This window comes from Neophocaena asiaeorientalis, unplaced genomic scaffold (genome assembly GCF_003031525.2).
Source record: "Neophocaena asiaeorientalis asiaeorientalis breed wild unplaced genomic scaffold, Neophocaena_asiaeorientalis_V1.1 scaffold915, whole genome shotgun sequence".
In the NCBI taxonomy this organism is placed as follows: Eukaryota; Metazoa; Chordata; class Mammalia; order Artiodactyla; family Phocoenidae; genus Neophocaena; species Neophocaena asiaeorientalis.
In genome coordinates this window covers 1015181-1037751 of record NW_020172448.1, presented here as the reverse complement: position 1 = coordinate 1037751, position 22571 = coordinate 1015181, and the positions used below count along the sequence as shown (strand labels likewise).

General features: G+C 33.0%; 1 protein-coding gene across 2 annotated transcripts in view; it reads right to left on the bottom strand.

The window, feature by feature from the left end:
• Positions 1 to 22571, bottom strand: part of USP25 (ubiquitin specific peptidase 25) — a 114768-nt gene that overhangs the window by 15637 nt on the left and 76560 nt on the right. For both annotated transcript variants that reach the window (XM_024737342.1, XM_024737343.1), the window contains one exon: positions 17778 to 17917. In XM_024737342.1, coding sequence (XP_024593110.1) covers positions 17778 to 17917 — 140 coding nt within the window. The remainder of the gene's footprint in view (positions 1 to 17777; positions 17918 to 22571) is intronic.

Sequence of the window (22571 nt, the reverse complement as noted above, 5' to 3'; positions counted from 1 at the left end):
TTGTCCCATGTTCCATAGTTTAAATACATCTTAAGCTTACCATGTGAGTAACTTCGTAAAACTTATCAGAGCCTGGTCAAAGTCTATTCAGAGGCATAAGACAGAGATACTAGGTATATCACCTAACCTACGCTCAGTTTGATGTACCCCTCTAATGTTTCAAATTCTAGGGCTGAACTGCAGTTCCCTAGAATACCCATATCTGAAAGAAAATGGCTGGCTCTTAAATGCATAACATCACCACAATTAACTTCAACTGCAGAGCTGACAAATAAGGGATGAAAAGCAAGTTTTTTATTTACCATAAAATAAAATTTTCATTGTTTCAAAAATATTTGCATTTTATCAGTGTAATGATTATTAATGCATATCACTATTACTACCTTGATACGTGAGCTTACTTTTTCTTTACAAACACCTTAGAATTCATATTATAATGGGAAACAATAAATGCTAATGCATGTTCCCACACGTAAGCAAGTGATTTGAAAAATACCTGCTCATAAAGAAATGTGTACAGTTATATATAAAATACTACTGTAAATAAGAAGCCCATATAGTTAAACATAACACTTTAAAAATATTCATTTATATTAGACACATCTAAATTCTAACTCTGCTAACCATAAAACATTTGGGGCTACATGCAAAATATATTTTACAAAAAGTCCATTCTACTGGAAAGGGTTTTTCTCTTTTCTTTTAAATGCATGCCTTTCTTAAGCAATTCTTGGCCATCCAGAAACTACCACCTATGGGGCTGTATTTTATAGAATTGAGAAAACGTAACTGAAAAACAGTAAATGAAATATTCTAGTTATATATTCTTACGGGAGCTAATAAGTCCTTTCTATTGATATATAGCTTAGCATTACAAATAGAGTAAGATAATTACTCTATAGCTAAAATAAATTATTCCAAGTTTATTTTCAATATACATGTCATTCTAAAGTGTTACTGCTGTGGTTAAAAACAGCCATGAAAATTAACTATATTTAGTCATGTAAGACTATCATGGCTCACTTTACTGCATGTTTTGCTTATAAACTCTTTAATCTTCCCAATTTGAGATTAAAAATTTTTCCAATTTGAAACAAAGGCACATGATCATTTAATAACTGAACTATACGGAATTTGAGAATAAGTGTAAAAGAAAAACAAATAACTGTTCTTCCTTATTATGGCCCTTAGACAATGATTGCCATAGGCTATTAGAAGGTTTTTGGATATTTAAATATTTCAGATGTCATCTTTTTGGCCTAAATTAGTATGACCAGAATAAAATAAATTTGTCTCTTAAATAGTATTATAGGTTTAGACATAAGGAATTACAACACTAAATGATTATCCATTCCCCCCCCGCCGCCTTCAAAACACAGGCTGTGATTTTTTTATAAATAGTAAATAGATTTCTATTAGAGCTAGAATATACATCGCCTTTAACTCTACGATTATGTTTATCTCTTGATTTTTCTCTATTTAAGATTCTCCCAATTTTAATGAGTAAATGCCAAAGTTATAATCTATAGGTGTTTTATTAAACCAGTAGAGGTAGAAAGGTACTTCTAAATATCTAGGAGCAATTTTTCAACCACAAAATACCACATTTTATCAGCATAAATTAATTTATCAACTATTTTTTTTGTTTATGAACTTCCTTCTCAAGAAATTTCCTGACTTCTACAGTATACTGCAACCATACGTATTCCTTCAGAGTTTCAACAAGGTGTTCCACACTGGTATATTTAGGAGAGCTGTACACAATCTACCGTTAACATTTAACATGGTCCTACTAATCAGGCTCAGTGTTAACCTATTTAGCTTTATTTCCTGTTACTCTTCTACCCAGATCAGGTTCGACTCCCCACAAATGCACACGTCTTTGCTCCTTAAGTTCTCTACATGCATGATGTCCTTGATCATTCCCCATCTAGCCACACATGACTCATTCAATGAGACTAGTTAAAGTCTCTCTCTTTTGAAATCTTCTTCCAAACGATTTCTACTCAGACTTTTTTCGACTTTTCTAAATCATACGATAAAACATATTCTAAATTTATAACTTCTTACAGACTATTTTGATGTAAGTATATGTATACACTAGAAAATGTCAAAAATACAAACATACAGTATACTCTGGAGGCAGTAAGATCTAAGGGAAAATCAGCTGGAGTAAAATTCAGAAAGCTAGGTATATCATTTTATTTTTAAAATTGTTTATTTTAAAAACTGATAGTGTACTACGAGATGAAGAAAAACTACTTCAAATTCCAGAGGGTCAGAATCATATAGGTTATATTCTTTGAGCACAATGTAATATAAATAGGAATTAAAAATAAAGATAATTCCCAAATTAAACACTTAGGAATTTTAAAATACTGTTCTAAATTATTCTTGGACCAAAGGAATCAAAATTATATTAATAGTGGGAATATGAGATCTCAAAACCTAAAGGACACAGCCAGATTGGTAAAGGAAAATTCCAGCTTAAGCAATACAGAATAACATTTACTTCAAGAAGCTAGAAAAAGAAAATAAACCAAAATAAAGTAGAAGAAATTAAATAATGTGGCAATTAGATAAAGACCACCAAAGGCTTTTTCTTTCCAAAAAGCTGAATGGAAGACCAAAAAATGGAGAAATCAACAGCAGAAATAAGGAAGGTGATAATACCAAAAATACAGGAAAAAGTTTTAAAATCTATAAAAGAATAATACATAACTTTATGCCAATAAACTATAACATCTTCATTAAACAGATGATCATCTAGAAAACTATAAGTTATCAGAATTACTTTAAGAGGCAGAAAAACTGAACAGATGCAGAAAAAATATAGATAATTGAAAAGGTTGCCTAAGATTTATGCCCAATAAAGAAATCAGGCCCATTCTGTTTCAGAGCTGTGCTGTCATGTCAGATCTTCAAAGACAAGATGATTCCTATAGCTAAACTGCTCTGAACCTGAAAAAGGGGAAAGCCTCCTTAATGATTATATACAACTAGTATAATCTGATATCAAAAATTGACAAATATTTTTTAAAAAAGGAAGTATAGATCAATTTTGTCAGTAAACATAGATGCCAAGACCCACATCTTAGGGGAGCTTGTGTACATAAAAAAAAACTACCTTGTGTACATAAAGAATATATAGGAACAGATAGTGTTTACAATGATTAAAAAAAAGATAGACGAATGCTAAGATCCTTACTTTGCAAGGATTAAGGAGAAATCTGTTCAGCATCTCAAACAGATGCATTAAAAAATTATCTAAATTCCAATACCAGCCAGTTTAAAAGAAAACTCTTAACTGTAAATTTAAGAAAGTGCTTTTAAATTTATGAGAGGATCTGTAAAAAACCAATACTACACATTCTATTTAATAATAAAACACTAGAAACATTCACATTACACTCAGGAACTAAACAAAGGAGTTTACTACCATTATTTTGTTATTTATATTCTGAAAAGGCTGGTAACATAATAAAACCAGAAATAAGAAATAAGTATAATGGAAATTATCCCAATAATGAGATAGTTATTGGGAGGCAGTTTACTGAAATAATCAAAAGAATCAACCAAAAAATTATTAGAAAATATAAAGGGTTCAATAAAATAATTGGATACAATATAAATACATAAAAGTAATTAGTTTTTCCACCACCTACCCTACCAATAATTTGGTATTAAAAGTGAGGATAAACAACTCAATTCACAGAAATAATTTTTATATATCTAAGATTAGATTAAAAAAGAATGTATAAGACCATTATGAAGTAAAACTATAAAACCTTACTTAAGGACATAAGAGAGGACCAAAAAACTGAAGATTCATATCATGTTCCTTTCTGAGAAGACTAAAAATACTGAAAAATATAATTATCCACCTCACTGTAACTTAATATAATGCAAGTACAATCAAATTCTGAAAGGATTTAAGGAGACAAGTTGCAGTTGGTTAAAAATTATCAAAAAAGAAAAAAAATTAAGAGGTGTTTCTACTACAAAATATATTACAAATAAATGGTCCATAATGTAAATAAGTGTAATGTTCAAAAATAGAAAAATGATCAATGGAACAGAGAGACCCAAAGAGACCCATTTATAAATGGGATTTAATATACAATACAGTGTTTTAAGTCAGTGTGCAAAGAATGCATTAGGCAAAGTGTTATTAGTCATGATACGTTTGGACTTTTTGGATATTTCTCTATTTGGAGAAAACTGAAATCTCGTATCTGGGAATCAAACAATAAAAATCATTAAAGTAACAAAGATTTGCATAATTTTAGAAGTGATCATATAGTCTCAAATCCATTAAGGAAATATTGCTATATTTTATAAGATTAAAAACATTATGTACAGTTAAGACACCAAAAACAAATTTAACGATAAATGACAAACCACAAAATACAATTTTCAAATTATAGATGAATCAAATTTCTTAGCAGATCAGATACTCATTTAAGTTAAAAAAAAGATAAAAACAAAAAAAGTGTGCAAAAAATGGACAGGCAGTTAACATAAGAAATACCAACTGCCAAAAAATTTACAGAAAGATACTTAGCCTAACTAAAGATCAAAGATACATAAAATAATGGGATTACCCTTTTTATATCATTTTGTCAGCTAAGCATCAATGACAGTACATTGGAAATTCTACTACGCTATGTTCACATGAGTTTTCAAATGATATATGTACAAGAATGTTCACAAAAATACTGGAAATGACCTAAACCAGCAACAAAAATGGTAATGATGAATTTAATAAAAGTTACAATTTGTGAGTGTTCTTTATGTGACACTGACACTTTATGTGATAGACACTGTCCAATGATGTCTACATGGATTATCTCATTTAATTCTCAAGATAACTTCTCATTTATAAATAAAAAACAATGGCCATGATAATGTCAGTAAATTGCCTAAGATCACACAATTATTAAGTGATAAAGCTAGAATTTAAACCCAGGCATCTGAACATAGAGCCTTTGCTAGTAACAGCTCGCCTGGGACAGAACTTTCTAACCTAGGCCATGAATAAGCTGTAAGAATTCTGAGATATTAATCCCATCAGCCTTTACGGTGGCCAGATCCATCACTAGATCCATCCATGTTTGTCATAACAAGGAAAAAACTGGAATGCCCTGCTCTAAAAAAATGTTTAAATAAATTTTGGTAAGCTCAACAGGAAATAAAATGTACTTATGAAAAACAATACATCTACAAATCATGACATGAATAATCATCCACCACATTACATGAAAAAAAAAACTAGAAAAAGAAAAGATAGAAAGAGCATACTTCTATTTTTATTTAAATTATAATGTACGGATGAGTACTGAATGTCAGTCTCATTTATCTACCTAAGAGCATATACAAGAAATAATCAATGGAAGCTAACTGTGGAGTGAAAATTAAAAAGTGAGAGAGAAATGTTTTCATTCTATGTTTTGGTATATGTATATTTTATTAGTTTAAACATCGCTTTCTCTAAGAAGCCCTCTAGATAACAGCTCTGTTTTTCCATTATAAGGTCTCTTTCCACAAACTGCTCCTTTAACATACTAATTATGACTCTAATTAGTGTTTGCTTCCCCCTAGAAAATAAGCTTCATTAAGGCAGGAACTCAGTCCATCATTTCCCCAGCTATATTCATTGGATTTAGTACAGTACCTTGATATAAGCAGGTAATACCTTTTGAATATGCCCATCAACAGAATGGAAAAAAAAATAGTGTAGTCATACAACAGAATACCATAAGAGAATGAACAAATTCTAACTATATCCAATAATATATATGAAGCTCCAATCATGTTCCTCAGTAAAAGCAGCCAGACACAAAAGTACCTATAGTAAAAGATTCTAGGTATACAAAGTTCAACAAACTTACATTGTTAGAAGTTCAGATAACATCTACTTTTGGATAGGGGGAAAGTGTAATTCATAGAAAGAAGAAACAAAGGTAATTTCTGGAATACTATAATGTTCTATTTCTTGGCCTGGTTGATAGTTACATGAGTATGTGCACTCTGTGATAATTCACAGAGCTGTAAACTCAAGAACTGTGTTCTTTTCAGCATGTTTTACAACTTAATAAAAATATTTTTATAACTACTGAATAAACAGAGGGGTAATAATAATAGGCATTTTTAAAGTAAAAAACAAACTAATAAAGTTATGTCAACTGGGAACAATTGTTATGAAGCAATGAAATAACCAGTAAGGAAAAAAAGTTTCATAATATAGAAGTGTTACTGCTTCATTAAAATCCTAAGGGCACTTTAATAGGTACAGACAAAAAAAAAAAAAATACAAAAAAGAAATTTTAATGTCTTTGAAAGTAAATGAAAAAAGTTATACTAATCCCATGATTATAATTATGATGTGACCCTCCCACTCCCACCCCTGTACATATACATACAGGCAACTAGTACTTTGAGAATATTATTCCTTTTTTTCCTTCTGGCTTTTATTTTTTGCTCATCACAGTAGCCTTGTACTGACTTTCCCTGGATTTTGTTTTTACATGACAGAAACTTCTGCCTTTAAGCCGCTATGATTTGGGGACTTTCTGTTAACAGTGAAAACTAATCTTAATAAATAGAGTCACAACTTGGGAAAAGGACTTAGGTAAATGTCTTTTCTCATTTGTTTTTCCAGATCTGCCTGCCTATTAACTCTTTAATATTCTGTGTACAGGGGCAGACTCCCATGTGCGAGGGCCTGTGGTTGAAATAGGAACTGTGACTGACTGGGTTGGTAACCCTTCCTAATTTAAAAGTTAATTCTTAGCAAATCCACTTACCCAGCTAGATGTAAGTTTCATTTCCCAACTTATCTTTTTATCAGTAACAAAGAGAACATTTTCATCACATGGTTTTACTACTAGCAAACATACATAACATTTTAAAAATTGTTGATAATAATGCATAAGGAAATCCATATACAGAAGTACTTAAACATGCAGAGTTGAAAAACTTCTTCTCACAGCCAAAAAGCTAATATAAAATAAACCCAACAAAGTTTTTTTGGGTAATGTGACAGGATAGAAGAAAATAAAAACAAAACTCTTTCCCTCAACTTATAATAAACTAAGCATTAAAAAGGAAGAAAATTAAAACTATATTATATCTGATTTAGGGAACATAGGAAGACAAAAGGAATCATATGTTAGATTCTGTGCTATGTATATATTTTGTGATTTAAATACTGAACATCGATAATGATTAGAGTCAATTGCCAAGAACATATGGAACAATCAAAAGGTCAACTGCTGTAAAAGGAACCAAAAGTCTGTCAAAAGACCTATAACCAAAAAAGGGGCTAAGCTCACTATGGTTTTACGAGTGAGTTCTAGTTTACTCTTATGGAACAGTTAACTCCTATGTAAACTACACTAGAGTTAAAGAAAAACAGGAGAGCTCAAATCCATTTACTAAATGAATTTAGTAAATGAACTTAATAAGCATGACATCAAACCTGAGGAAGACAGCCCCCAAATAAAAACTTAGAGCAATTTTTTTATTAATATAGAATGCAGAAAGCCCAAATAAAAAGCTACTGAGTTAAATGTAAATAGGGTATTTTTAAATTCATGAAATAAAAATTTATTAAGAAAAGTATTTTAAGAAAATATTCCAGAAAATTTATAATACCTTAGGTTGAAGAAGACTTTTTGTATAGCAGTGAAACTCCAGAATCCAGAAAGGAGAAGAAAGACAGTATAGATATCACAGTATTTTTAAAACTTCTTTATGGAAAAAGGTACCATAAACTAAATTCAAACAGAAATGGCAGACTGGGAAAAAATACAGGACGTACATCCACAGAGAGAGTAATATGTACATCTATACCATAGAATACTAAATGCAGGTGGTGTAGATAATGTGGTAGATATATTGTCTTAACTTTAAGAATACCCACAATATATTTCTGAGTGATATAAGTTACAAAATAATATGAAGAGTAAAAGTTAAAAAATTTCTCTATATATGCATGTTTTTAAAAACAAAAGGAAAAAACCAGAAAGGTTATACAAATGTTAGAAGTGGTTACAACAGGGCAGAAGCAGACTGTTGTTATTAGTTTTACTTAAGACACCTCTATATCACTGAATGATTGCATTTGTATACGTTATTTTTGTTATTTATATGACAAATTTTCTCAAATTTTATATTATCAGCTAGAACTTTCCAAATGCTAATCATTTACCTATACCAAAAGTATACATTAATTATAAACTGATAATGTTCACCTACATATTCCTCAATTACAGATAGATGAAAATATACACAAATATAAACTTCAGAGATTTTGTGCTGCTTCAAAATCAGAGGGTATATTTAAAAAGACAAATATATGAGATACAGAAAATACACAAAGGATAAGATGCAAAGGGCATCCCCAAAGTGATGATGAAAGGAGATCCCAAGACATCAGTTATATACCAGGAATAAAGGAAAACCAATGCAAACTGGAGCAGGTCATAAAGCTCCAGAATAGAATTCCACAAGAAAATAAAGCTGACAAAGAACAGAGCAAAAAGCTAAGCAAACAAAAAACAGAACAACCAATTCCAAGGAAAATGAAAGATGAGGGAAAAGAAGTAAAAGTAATAATATGTATGACTTAGTTCAACCCTGAGTAGCACACAAGAAATAATAATACAAGCTGAGAATTCTGAATTAATCAAATGACAAGATTCTTATACACATATTGCGTGTGTGTGTGTATGTTGATGGAGGGATGAAAACTGTATGTGCTGGTGCGTGTATATGGGGCAGGAGAATAAAGAGGGCTCATCATTCACGTCCCATGGTAGGGAATTCAACAGGAAATGTGTAAACTAAGAATCACAAAATCACAAGCACTCTACTTAAAGATATAGAATTAATGCCAAAAGGATTTGATGAAATAACTGAAAGCTGTTACCAGAGCTGGGGGTGGGAGGGATATGATGTGACTACTGTTGTTTGTAGTATGTATAATTAGTTGGCTCTTTAAAATATATGCAGGTATTAATTTAATAAAAGTTAAGTTTCCAGTTCAACTGGAAAATAGATAAAGATACCCAACTTGACAAAGATGACAATGGTACTATCAATGACAGATAACTCTTCCATAAGAAACAGAAGAAAACTTTTGAACACACATATTTAGTGTTTTCTAAGAAAAGAAATGTAGACTGCCCGGGAATAAGGATTAATTTTTAAACATAAAAGTTGTTTTTCTTTTCTTTCTTTCTTTTTTTTTGATAAGAGTAGTTTTCAACCTCTCTCATGGGATCTTAACAGAGTGAACAACTCATCTTGGGACCAGCCTGCCAGAACTTCAACAGTTTAGCACCTAAGTCCTATATCCCAGGAAACCCTTCAGTCCCAGGCATACCAGGATGATTGGTCACTCTAATTCTAACCAGTTCAAAAGTGTTTATTGATATAAGGCTACTAGTCACAAGGCCTTTGTTTATACTATATACCGAAAGAAACACTGAAAACAAGCAGTTTCTTAAAGACTGCAGTGAATGGTGGTATAGAACATTAAGGGAAAATTTTAGATTTTAAATGTCAAGAAAGGGAACATGTAGCTTTGTTGAAGTGAACTATACCTCAATAAAGCTGTTTTTTTTTTTTTTTTTTTTAATAACAAACACTAAAAGGGGCCGGGGGGATGGTAAAGTAATGAATTGGCTTTGGTTAACCTAAAGAAAGTGACAAACCAAACACAGCGTTTTCATCCTTCAAATATATAAGAACAAATAATAATGTAATCAAAACATTAGATCTGGTATTAGAGGGAATAAAGATTTAGTCATGGAATAATGCATCAGCTCGATGGTCTCAAGTCTTGAAATGACAAGGATATTAAAATTAATTATGGAGAAAACAAGAAATATAAGATAATAAATGAATGCATCATTTTAGAAACAACTAAATGAAGAAATCAATTTAGTATGAAATGATAATAAAAGTAAAGAAAAATATTGTAATATTGACTAACAGTATTACCAGAGGAGAAAATAAACTATTACCAGAAGCATTTATTCAGTTCCTATTTTTGCCCATCAATACCCTTTATTTGCTTCAAATACAAATACAATAAATTTCTGCTAACAAATCAGAGGTGTACTATTAGGATAGCTCAGGTAAATTGCTTTGTTTTTAATTATCTGACTCTAAAAAGAACAATCAGTCTTAGATTCATGCATAAAAGAAACCCCTAGAACATTATGTGGCCATGATCAGCCATGGATAGGAAGAGAGAAGGTATACAGGAAAACAAATTTAATTCAAGGAAATAAAACGTTTTAAGAAGTTTATTTAAAAAATAAATAAATAAAATGAAAATGTTCATTGTACCTTAAAGAACCCTGCTTCAGGGCCACACCTGTCATATACATTCCTGGATTTACCTATCGCCATGATAATACCTTGCATGTTCGGTGTCATCATGATCTGCCACAAGGGATTTAAAGTAAGAACTTTTGAATGGTTATCATAAAAAAAAAAAATCAAAAAACCAAAATAATTCCTTTACATGCAAGTTAAAAGTCCTTTGTTTTTACATGCATGTTAAAAGTCCTTTGTTTTTCACTATTTGTAAATCAAACGTTGCACTTTTTTGTAGCAAATGTGATCTGATATGCATATAAGTATCTCGAAATCTTCCATACAGGGCCACAGTTAGCTGACATCGTGCCTTTGTACGAAGTGCAAAAAGGCATACTGTCTGAACTGAAGAATTTTTTAAAAAGGCACCCCCTTCTTGACAGACAATTTAGAAAAATGTGCTGCTCTCTAAGAGCACCATTTAGAAAAAGCAACACTTTTTATTAAAAAAGATGCCTCTTCTTTAAGGCTCGGGGAACTCAGCATTAGCTCAATTCCAACTCCACTTCTGCCAGTTGGCCCGGCACCCCTGCCTGCATAACCATACAGTCTAAATATCTAAGCAGCAGCCCTGTACCCATATGACTTCTTTTTAAAAGTTACAAGGCACATGCACTGTTAAACTACCACTCCAACGAATTAAAACAAACATATACACAAAACTCCGCCAAGAGCATAAGCACTTGCACAAAAGGTAGTGTTAAATGATTAATCACAATTCTACTTGTCTAAATGCCAGAAGGCTCACCCTAAAACAAGCACTAAGGTGCCTGATCAACAAATTAACATTTTTACTAAAAACATGCCAGTTTCCATCATCTGCAAGCACCAACATGGGAACAGTTAAACAGAAAAACGTACTGCTATTAAGTACTAAATATTTAAGTATTTCTTTGTCTTCATAATAGTTTATTATGTACTATGCCATTTTGTATAATGGACTTGGGCAACTGTGGACTTTCGTATCTGCTGGGGACAGGGAGGGTACTGGAACCAAGCCACCGCGGATACCAAGAGATGACTGTATTCTTAAATGTTTGTATTTTAAAATATCTGCAAAGTGAAACAACTCAAGACACTATGAAGCTATCATATTAGAGCAATAAAGAGACTGCATCCAATACCTTTGATTCACTGAATCTATTACCCATAGTATTTATTTTGGAGTACACACTGACAGTTGCAATATACCTAACATTAACTGCTTCAGAAAATCCTTCTGGCCAGTTCCTGACTCACAAACCTGCTTCTTATTCTCTTTACGGCCCATGCTTTCTTACAGTAGCACAGTAATAGTAATGTCTTTATGACACTTCTGATTTTGCTGATTAACTCATATAAGAGTTTAATTATAACCTTAAAGTAAGTCTGAAAAAAACATTACTTGGAAAAAACTATTCAATATATTCAATTCTCATCCATGCCAGTAAAAACTAACAAATGATAGAATCCAGGGTCTGTCTTTTCTGTTGTTACTATTCAGAAACAGCTTTACTGGCCCCCTCTCAAATACAGAAAAGATCAAAACTGAACAGTGTAAAGAAAAACGTGGTAAAGGGGAAAAAATATCTGATGGGATCAGGACAACAGCAATTTTCATCTGGATTCCCAAGAACCATATCATGGGAAACAAAAATGCCTCCATACTGTTAGAAAACTAAGTAGATGAGAATTAACAGTGGAGCAGTAAGAAGAGATAAGATGGAGGTGCCCAGTGTATACAACACTGGTAGGCATTCGACTATGTTGATGAATCATTCAATTCAGTCACACAGAGGGTGCAGAAGAAAAAAAAACAAAACAGTTATCTATACACTAATCTGTATCTAATCTATATCTAATCAGATTGTAGGATCTTCGGGTAGGAAATGGTGGACAAAGTATTATAATCCATAATTCAAGGAAAGTAGGAAAGGAAAATATTTTTAAGTGCTCAAAATTTCTGCTATTTAATTAAACAAACCTTATCAAAACCTATCAACCCTAGAGTAAACAAATCCTATGTCTGCACAAAAGAATTAACTCTAGCAACATAAAATTATTCTTTTGACAAATCCATAAGCTTTCTACTTAAATTTTCATTTGAAATTCGAAGTACTGTCAGCAATTGGTAAGGTAATTTCAGACTGTGGGTGGCAAAGCTGTATGTTATGCAGCAACAGACAATGTAAGGGTGCAGGCATGCCCAAAGTGCTTGCATTAAATAGCAAAAAACAAGTGGAAACAGTGCAGAGGGCTATAATAAAGGTACCTCGTCATCATAACCCCCCTCCTTTGACTCAATCATAAATTTCCCTACATGAGGAATCGCCACCTCTACAACTTGCTGGTTAGAAGGTGGTTGGCTTGTGGTATTTTCAGGTTTCTGCAGAAGAAAATCATTAGTGTGAACATTAGAAAAGAGCACAATGGAAGCACTCAGTTTAAGTGCATAGACTCTTGATCCTTTTAAAAATACCTGCATTTTTTTAGCATGAAATGAAAACATCTAAAACTGAACACTAAAGCAAATGCATTAATCAGGTAATAATACAAGATTTCCAGCTTTCACTTTGCATCTCAAACACTATATTAAATTTTATTTTTTTTTTCCCACAAAGCATCTTCAAATTCTTGAAAATAGTTAATACTGAAGTTGTATTTCCTACTGCTGTCTCTACAGGTGAAAGTTTTATTTACTTTTTTATTTTTTTTCCTGTACGCGGGCCTCTCACTTTTGTGGCCTCTCCCGTTGCGGAGCACAGGCTCCGGACGCGCAGCTCACTGGCCATGGCTCACGGGCCCAGCCGCTCCGCGGCATGTGGGATCTTCCCGGACCGGGACACAAACCCGTGTCCCCTGCATTGGCAGGCAGACTCTCAACCACTGCGCCACCAGGGAAGCCCTTATTTACTTTTTTAAATTCTAATAACTCCACAAAGCCTTTCTAGATATCTCCATCAAAATAAGCTATGACCTCCTCTGAATCCAGGAGAGTCTATAAGTTTTCTTTCTTATGATTTTACCTTTCTATCCTTTCTAATAATCGATTGTATAGCCACTTAATATCCACACTCTACTGTGTTTAAACCCACTCGGTCGCAGCCTATGAGACCTAGTACAATATATTTACATCATGAGTGTCCAGTGAATTCTTGTTTTGGGGAAAGCTGCTAGAAAGTGATATCCATTTCTAAAAACTCAGATTCTTCTTCTTTTCTTTGTTAACAAATTCTAAGAATTTCACTAACCCAAACTAATGGAATGGAAGCCAGTGTGAAATACAGAAAGTTCACTCAAAGACACTAATACGGGGCTTCTCTGGTGGCGCAGTGGTTGAGAGTCCGCCCGCCGATGCAGGGCACACGAGTTCATACCCTGGTCCGGGAAGATCCCACATGCCACGGAGCGGCTGGGCCCGTGAGCCATGGCCTCTAAGCCTGCGTGTCTGGAGCCTGTGCTCCTCAACGGGAGGGGCCACAACAGTGAGAGGCCTGTGTACCACAAAAAAAAAAAAAAAAAAAGACACTAATATGGTTCATTCAAAACACTGTTCAGATTTCACAAGGATCTTACTTTACTGAATGGATTTATAACTAGCATATTCACTATTTACCTACAAACAAATTTCAGAAGTACTTAAGGTGCTTGAAAGCAGCTTGCTTAAGTAATTTCAAATTGCACCATAAAAATTTCCCTAAGCAAAGATGAACTTTACTTTTGACATCAAATAAACAGAAAATTTTAATAAAAACAGAGTGGTTTTACGGCAGTTTAAAATACAGGTAAATTTTAGTGATGTGAAGATTTTCTGAATATTCCAAAGTACATATGCAGAAAAAGTTTAACTGAACAATAAAACAAGAATAATGGCCAAGACCGGCATTGCTTCCTTTAAAAGAAATGTTATTTTTAACCATAACATTTTCAGAAAAGCTTTCCTCGTTCTGTTTGAGTCCTCAATTTTTCAAGAGGAAGCAACCAACCTGCGTGGTTGTCATGATCTTGAGAGCTAATATTCAGCTAACCCAAAACCTGACACATTAATTGTTGTTCTATAAATGATAGGTATTACAAATATTATACTATTATGCTTCTTGAAATTGCTTATACCGGAATAATCCTAACCCAATATTACTACTTACAGAGATAAGCTTGGTCTATGACATTTAATTAAGGATTTTTAATCCTTCCAGCATTTCAGAGAGGAAGAATTGTCCTACGTCTCCATTCACAAGAGTGAAATATAAGCAGGTAAACTAAGAAATTTGTCTTAACTTTTGGTGAAAAATTTCTCATAAGCAAACCAACCCAAAGCAATACTATATTAAGAAGAAAAAATACAAATTTAAGGCAACTAGCAACCAGAAAATGTATTCCTTAGAATACTTATCCTTAAAAAATGACATGTTTCCTTTGAAAAATAACTGCACTTAGGAAAAATAAATGTTCTACAATCCTTTCCAGTTGCCACAGAAGAGTTTCAACAGCAATAACACTAATTAATTATTTGGGTGAAAGTTAAGAAAGGGAAGAAATTTTGGGCATATGTAGTTATTCTGTGTCCATCAAGGTTAGATATCCTAAAGTACCATAAAAAATTTTCATATAAAGAATTTTAGGGTTCACTGAAGTACATTTATCTTTTCCTTTTACTGTCAGGTCCCATATGAACACCTTAACAAAGGCTGAACTTGAAAGAGATTAAAGATAAGTTCCTCAGTTAATAAGTTGTAAAAATAATTAGAACACAAAGATTTTTATTAATTGCCTGAATCTATTAAATACATGATTTTTTAAAAAGGTGGTCCCATAAAAGGGTGATTAGAAAGCTATATATCTTCAACCCCTTTGGCTCCCTTAATATGCTCATACCATTTTAACCTACTAACTTATGGGGAATCTAGTCTAAAGAAATAACCAGAAATATGGGAAAAGTTTTATTTTTAACAGCCTATTTATAATAATGTAAAAGTAGAAATCAATAGATAAGGGGGAATAAGTAAGAATTTAATCACTTAATGGAATACTATTCAACCATTAAATGTTTTTTAGTTTGTAACATGGGGAAATGGTTATGTTCAGTGATTAAAAGAAGAAAAGTTAAGATATAAAATTTTATATACAGTAGTAACTCAATTACAAAAATAAATCCCAAATCTGTATATAAAAATAAGAATGAAAGAAAACATACCAACTTATTAAGTGATTAACTTTGGGTAGTGGAAATATGCATGCATGATTCTTTCTTAGAGTCTACTTTTTTGAATTTTTAAATTTTCTAAAATATTTCACTTAAAATGAAAGACATTCTTCTAAAAAGCAAGCTGTCTAAACATTTGGAGAGTATCTCTCTATGGTTTCTGTGATTCTAAGCTTTCCAGGAAATTCTTCTTCTACTAAGGTTGGAACTTTATTGTGTATTTGTGAAATGTTTAGGATTTAAGTAACAGAAGGAAATAAAGAGAGACTTAGGGCCTACACTACATGCTAGGCACTCAAAAAAATGATCTTAATTCATCCGACAATCACCTGCATTTTATATAAAAGAAAACTAAGGTTTAGAAAAATTAAGCAACTTATTCAAGTTTGCATAGCTAGCAAGAAGTAAAATTAATATTCAAAAACCCAGGACTATTTAATCCCCAAATCTGAAGACTCTGAAATTTAGTTTCTAAGGTATACCTTTAAATGAGAAAACCCAGTAGGTGGTTACCATGATCCTAAGCAACTGACCATGAGACCAGGAACCACTGGTCAGACAGTCATGATTAATATATTCTCAGATACGCTGCAGAATTTACACAGACAACGTGGCCAACTATTGGTGCTACTCCAGAAGATATGCCAGGTAGAAAAATATTTATGCTAGCTATCATATTCCCTCAATGCCATCTTTTTTCAAGTAAAGGTGAAGCAGCAGATTGCTAGCTTATAAGATGATATCCATATGAATAAACTAATCAATCAAAATTGAAGTGCTGATTTCTACAAATTTAAATTACACATGATTAGCCAAACTAAAAAAAAAAAAAATCATGATTCTACATTAAGCTAACTAATGCTTCCAGCTTTCTGATACCAGTTAAAAGAATGATACTTATTAACCATAATGTAGGCTCTAACAAATAAAAATCTTAATTAGCAAAAGTCCTGGCAAATTATTTTTTTTATATCAGGCAAAAATGTTTCTCCCTTGTTATCTACTCCTGTGTTTTTTCTCCCTCCCTAGGGTTTCTTCTACCATCCCCCAAGAAGTAGAAATCCCAGATCTATTAAAAGAAGCATTTTTCAGGAAGTGCTTTAGAGTTAGCAGTTCCTCATCTCAAGTTTTTTAGTCTCTAGGGACATTTGCAAAATTTGAAATGATCAAAAAAACTCTATATTAATACGTTTTTTAATGGTAAGATGATATATAATCAAACTTTTTCAAAAAGGAAATTAAATTAAAAAATAACTTCTGATTACTTTGTTCATCAAAACATAATTAACATTTTTTGGACATTCAACATTAATTGAACATTTTGGTTAATCAAGATCTTATCATATTAAAGACATCACTGTAATTAGCAGGCTATTGTTGAGATTAAATTCACTCAGTGGAAAATTATGTGTTGAAAAATTACGTGCCCTGTTCGCTTTAGCACTCTAGGAGTGGAATCTTCAAATCCTAAAATTAGCTATCACGAAACTTGTATTAGAGTTGCTTGTGCTCACTAATAAAATAAAAAATAAATGACTATAGCAACTGAATAGTTTTGCAGTATGAAACTCTTGAAACAACATCTCTCAGAATATCATATTCATTGAAACGTAATGCAATACCAATGTGCTCAACTTACTGTTATAAAAAGACACACTTGAATACTTGAAAATTAACAATAAAGGAGGCTTATAATGACAATTTTATACAGAACACAAAATATGCATAAAGTGTTTTATAATATATTTATTCTACTAATAATACTCTAACCTAGACTATCTAGTATTTTGTTAAACACAGTCCATGAAACAATGAAATTTATACCTTATATTACCAACTATTGCAATGTAGTAAGACTAAAGATGGGAGGAGGGGTTGAAAGAAAAGAAAAATAATGCTAAATTTTGTACTTCTCTTTTTTAAGTTCCAAATCAAATGACTAGTTTAGTCTATGATTATAATTTTTCATAATCTCTAACAGGAAGATAGAAACTTATTTTTTTAAAAAGAAGCATTTTAAAAATTACAGCTGAGGAAATTACAGCCTGGCAGTTAGGTGACACCTAATATCATTCATCATGTTCAAGCAAAGCCATCCTTTGGCCTGGTCTCTCCTGACTCCCAGACAGGTCATTCTCCTTATACTGCTAGGAAACCTCGTGAACACTGATGGGTATGTTCAGAGAGCTAAAAGAAAAATTCTTACCGACTGTAAAACTGTTTCAGGACTTTTATCTTCATGCTCATGTGATGCCTTGGTAATTATTCGAATAGTTTCTTCTTTCAAGTGCTTTGAGAAATCACTTCTTGATGGCTGCTCTAGATATTCTGGTTCTCCTGCTTGTGCTTCATGAGAAAAGAATCAATTGTATATCTAATATAAATCAGTGAGTCTATACTGAGATATATCTGTTATTTATTTCTCATTTGAAGTTATACAATAATTAATTTTACTTTACTTACTCAATTTAAAGTAATACATGCTTCAATATACAGCACTTCCCCCAGAATTTACCAAAAGAAAGAATCAGATCTCAGATTAGTCAAATAATTACTGAAGAAAGCACTCATTATAGTTTATGCTAAAAAATTCATAGTAAATTTCTTTGTCATGATAAGTATCAAAGTCTAACTTGGGAAAATCATGAGCATTCTACCAAAAAAAAAGAAAAAAAAAAGAGGTAGTGGGGGGTGGTTTGTACAACAATCCTGGTCTGAGTTTCTGTAGGGAGCACAGTAGCTGTTTTCCTGGACACAGTATCCTTTTTCATACTTACCTAACAAAATCCTAACCCTGAATGAACCCAACCTTCTATCTTTTCTGAACCTGTTCCTGGTAGCTGAGTGTTGTCAGAGAAAAACAATTACAACTTGCCAAACTGGTACCAATGTAAATTCAAGACTTCAAATACTACTTCTGTGAAGAACTCCTAAAGTTATATCTACTGCCTATGTTCTGAGTTCGAAACCCACAGATGCGACAATGTACTCTGAATGTCCACTGGGTATTTAACAGACTACCCCAAAATCCTTATACGACCTACAAGGCATTATATAAATGGGTCTCTGCCTATCTCTCCAACATCGCCAGGTGTCCTTTGCCCTTTACTCAAAAAGGAACACATACCAGACTTTTTTCAGCTTATCTAATACATCAGAGAAGAGGTTTACCTCCCAACTTTTGTATCTTTCCTCATTTTCTTCCCTTTGCCTGTGTGTTCACCAATTCTCATCCCCCCCCATCTAATAACTTCTATATATCCTTTTGTTTGAATATCACTTCCTTATGGAAGTATTCCTGATAACCCCATTTCTTAAAGCAGGGTTGCTCCTCCTCAACACTACTGACATTTTGGTTCAGATGATCCTTTGGTGTGGAGGATTGTCCTGTGTACCCAGGCATCTACCCACTAGATGCCAGTTGTACTGTCTCCGCAGGTGTGACAACCAGAAATGTCTCCAGTATTGTCAAATGCCGTCTGAGGGACAAAATCACTCTCAGGTGAGAATAACTGCTCTAGAGTAAACGTATACTTTCTTTTTAATAGCACTTACCACAATTGTAACTTCATTATTTTTGTTAAGTATTTTTTTCAAGCCCATATCCCCTGCTAGACTGTAAGAATCCAAAGAGCAGTGATGCTATCTCCCTTTTGTATTGCTATTTCTTCAATACCTAGCATATAATAAGCACACAATAACTTAATGGAACAAATGAATTAATAAGCTAATGAATGGATAAAAAGAAATAAGAAAGTACACTAAAATATTCTACAGCGTTACTGGGATAGGATGAGTCCTTGCTCAATCAATTGGTGGGACACGACAGGACTACTGTCAACCTTTCCAACATTTTACTAATTTAAAACTTTTCTCAAAGTGAAATATTATTCAAAAAGAAATAATGTAATTTCAACATAGATGCACGAGCATTCATTTATCCAATGAATTCTAATTAAGTGTCTAACTATGTGCCAGGCACTGGGACTCTGAGTGTGAACAAAGCAGCCAGCCCCTACCCCCATGGAATTTATAGTCAACTATGGAGAAAGTTATTAACCAAAGAATCACGCATATGAATTGTGACAATATCATAATAATACATTATAGGAATAAAATGGGGCAAGGGTAATTAAGGTTATGGGATATGAGATAAACTGACTTTTTAGCTGAAGTTAAACGGATTAGGTTTGAAAATGGAAGAATGAACAGCCCATGAAGTGAGCATAAGCTCAATCCAAAAGGCGTCTAGTGTGGCTGGATTATAGTATTACAAGAGGGGAGAGGTGGCAAGAGATGATGCAGATAGGGACAAAACGGAGGCCTTTGAGTCACAAAAGTTTTGAAGGGCAAAGCAAGTGAATAAACATTTTAAATACAATGGCAACATGTCAAGTTTAAAGAACATTATTCTGACCACACTGCAAAGAACAGATTAGAGAGGAAAGTAAAACTAGAAGTCAATGAAAGTACTAAAAGGTACTACAGCAATACGAGCAAGAAAAGACTATTCTTTTGGATAACAGAGACAGCAAGAAAGAGAGAATTGGTTAGATTCAAGATGCATTTTAGACATAAATGTTTGGAGACTGATGTGAAGATGACTTAAATTTTGGGTATGAGTAATTAGGACAATGGGAGTGAAATATACTATGACAAGGAAAACTAAAGGAAGAAATGCTTACAATGTGTGTGATAGGTAAAGAAGTTAAAAAATGTTAAATGTCCTCATTTCTGTATTTCCTGACTTTGGACTGCAATGTTCTTTCAGTGACCCTGTATGATGGACAAGGTTAAGAAAATCTTAACCACTACAACTCCAGCTTAGCAAGTCTTCTGCTTCTGGAAGCTTTCATGTAAGTGGCTTAAGTCAGCTGCTCTAGGGATTAACAGAGAGAGACTTCTTGTTGATAAAGCTTTCATTACTTGTGTTTTCCCCCTTTGTCTCTTCTCACTGTAATAGATAAAACATCAGTAGTTGATAGTAGGATGTGAGCTTAATGCAATGAGGGCCAAGAAATCCATCTGGTGTGACACATGTAAGCCAGGGAAACCTGGACAATGTATGTAAATTAAGTCCTTAAGAGAAAAAGTAATTTTATCTGATCGACACAGTCAAATACACCTTAGGTCCCCAGCGTCAAGGTTTCCTTCCACATAGGGATTTGAGTCCAAAAACCTTATGTGATGCTGAATGATTCTGCCTAAATGTCATATAAAACTATTTCCTCTAGAATTTTCCCTGTGTAAATATCTTCCAGGGAACTTATTTGAGTGGTACTGTAATCACAGTAGGTAAACCTATAAGGATTTGAGTTCTGGGAGTTTGGAAACAAAAACCCAAACTTCATTCCCAACATGTTTGTTGAGCATATGCCATTTTTAGTACCGAGCTAGGTATTAACAATGGTTAAAAAAAAAAAAAAAAAAAAAAAAAAGACAGAAACTTTACTCACTTTAAGGAACTCTCAACAAAATCAGATAAATGTATACTCCATTACAACACGAAGTACTGAATGCAATAACAGACTTATGCACAAGGTCCTACAGAAGCGTCGTGGACCTAATACACACACTTGGAATGATGCTGCATGCTAAGAAAGGAGGAATGTCAACTGAGCTGAGTCTTGAAGGATTTGTAGAGAAAATTATCTTGATGAGAAACAAGATGATTCCAGGCAGAAGGAATAGCATATGCAAAGGCACTGTAAGGACAGATAAAAGATTAATAAAATCCTTGCTATTAATGAGCCTTTACACTGGTAATCAAGATGAAATATAACATAAATTTGGTAGTGAGAACAGATTGGGACTAGAATAGAGGAAAAAAGGTAATAATTGCTACAGGGGTAATTAGGGGGATTCATAAAGATTTGGGGATATGAGGAAAGTCTTAAAATGGATAAAATTTCAAGAATAGTGAGGATAAGAGGACATTTTCCAAATGAAGGATACTTCATGAGCAAAGCCTTAATGACAGGAAAATAACCTACAAGCAAGAATAATGGGGAATACCCTGGCTTAGATGAAACATAGAATAGTAGTCTTGGAAGAATTACAAGGGAGTCAGATTATAATAGAGGGTCTTCATAAAAAAGGAAAGAGGTTTTAGCTTCATTTTGTCAAACCAGAAGCGTAGAAAACATGTTCACTAGAACAAACAAATAACCAAAGGAGGAAAATAAAAGGCTCTTTCCACTACCTAGACATAAGCACTATTAATATTTTTAGTATTATATATTCCAGATTTTACCTACCCAAATTTTTTTAAACAAAAAGTTATTCTGAATATGCTGTTTTTAACTTAATATAACAAACATTCTTCCTGTCGATACAATTTTTACTGGTTATACCGTGTTCTTCTGTATAAAGGGCTCATACAACTAATATTTTACCATACATTTAGGCAATTTCCATTTCTTTGTTAAAAACAACATTAGGACAAAACATCTGGCTCTTTTATGTTTTTTGCACACACAATAGTTTTTGTTCATCCTGTAACCCTATAGAAGTCTCACGCAACAGTTTTTGTTCATCCTGTATCCCTATAGAAGTCTCATCCCTGCTAGCCTATATAAATGGTAAGAGCTCAATAAACAGAGACCACGCTGTTTCCTTTATGCACTAACTGGCATTTTATGTACTAACTGGTCCCACAGTTATTAGTGTTACTGTTCAGGCTTCAGCTTGAAATACGGCTGGTGATTACTTATGTGACATTTGTTACTCTTAATTCCTGGAAGTCTTCTTTGGTTACCTACCTGCAGCTACAAACTCCTAAACACACTCATTTCACCGTGAATGACTAGTTCTCTGTAGAGGTATAAAATGTCCCTGTACCTGGAGTATCTTTCTAATCATTTATTTAGTTTATGGATGCTTCACTGAGATTTTTGGATGGCTATCCTCCACATAAGATATTTTCCAGCCACATAAGATATTTTCCAGCCATGTTCTATGTTGATAATAGAACTTATTCATTCACCTATTTGGCTATTAT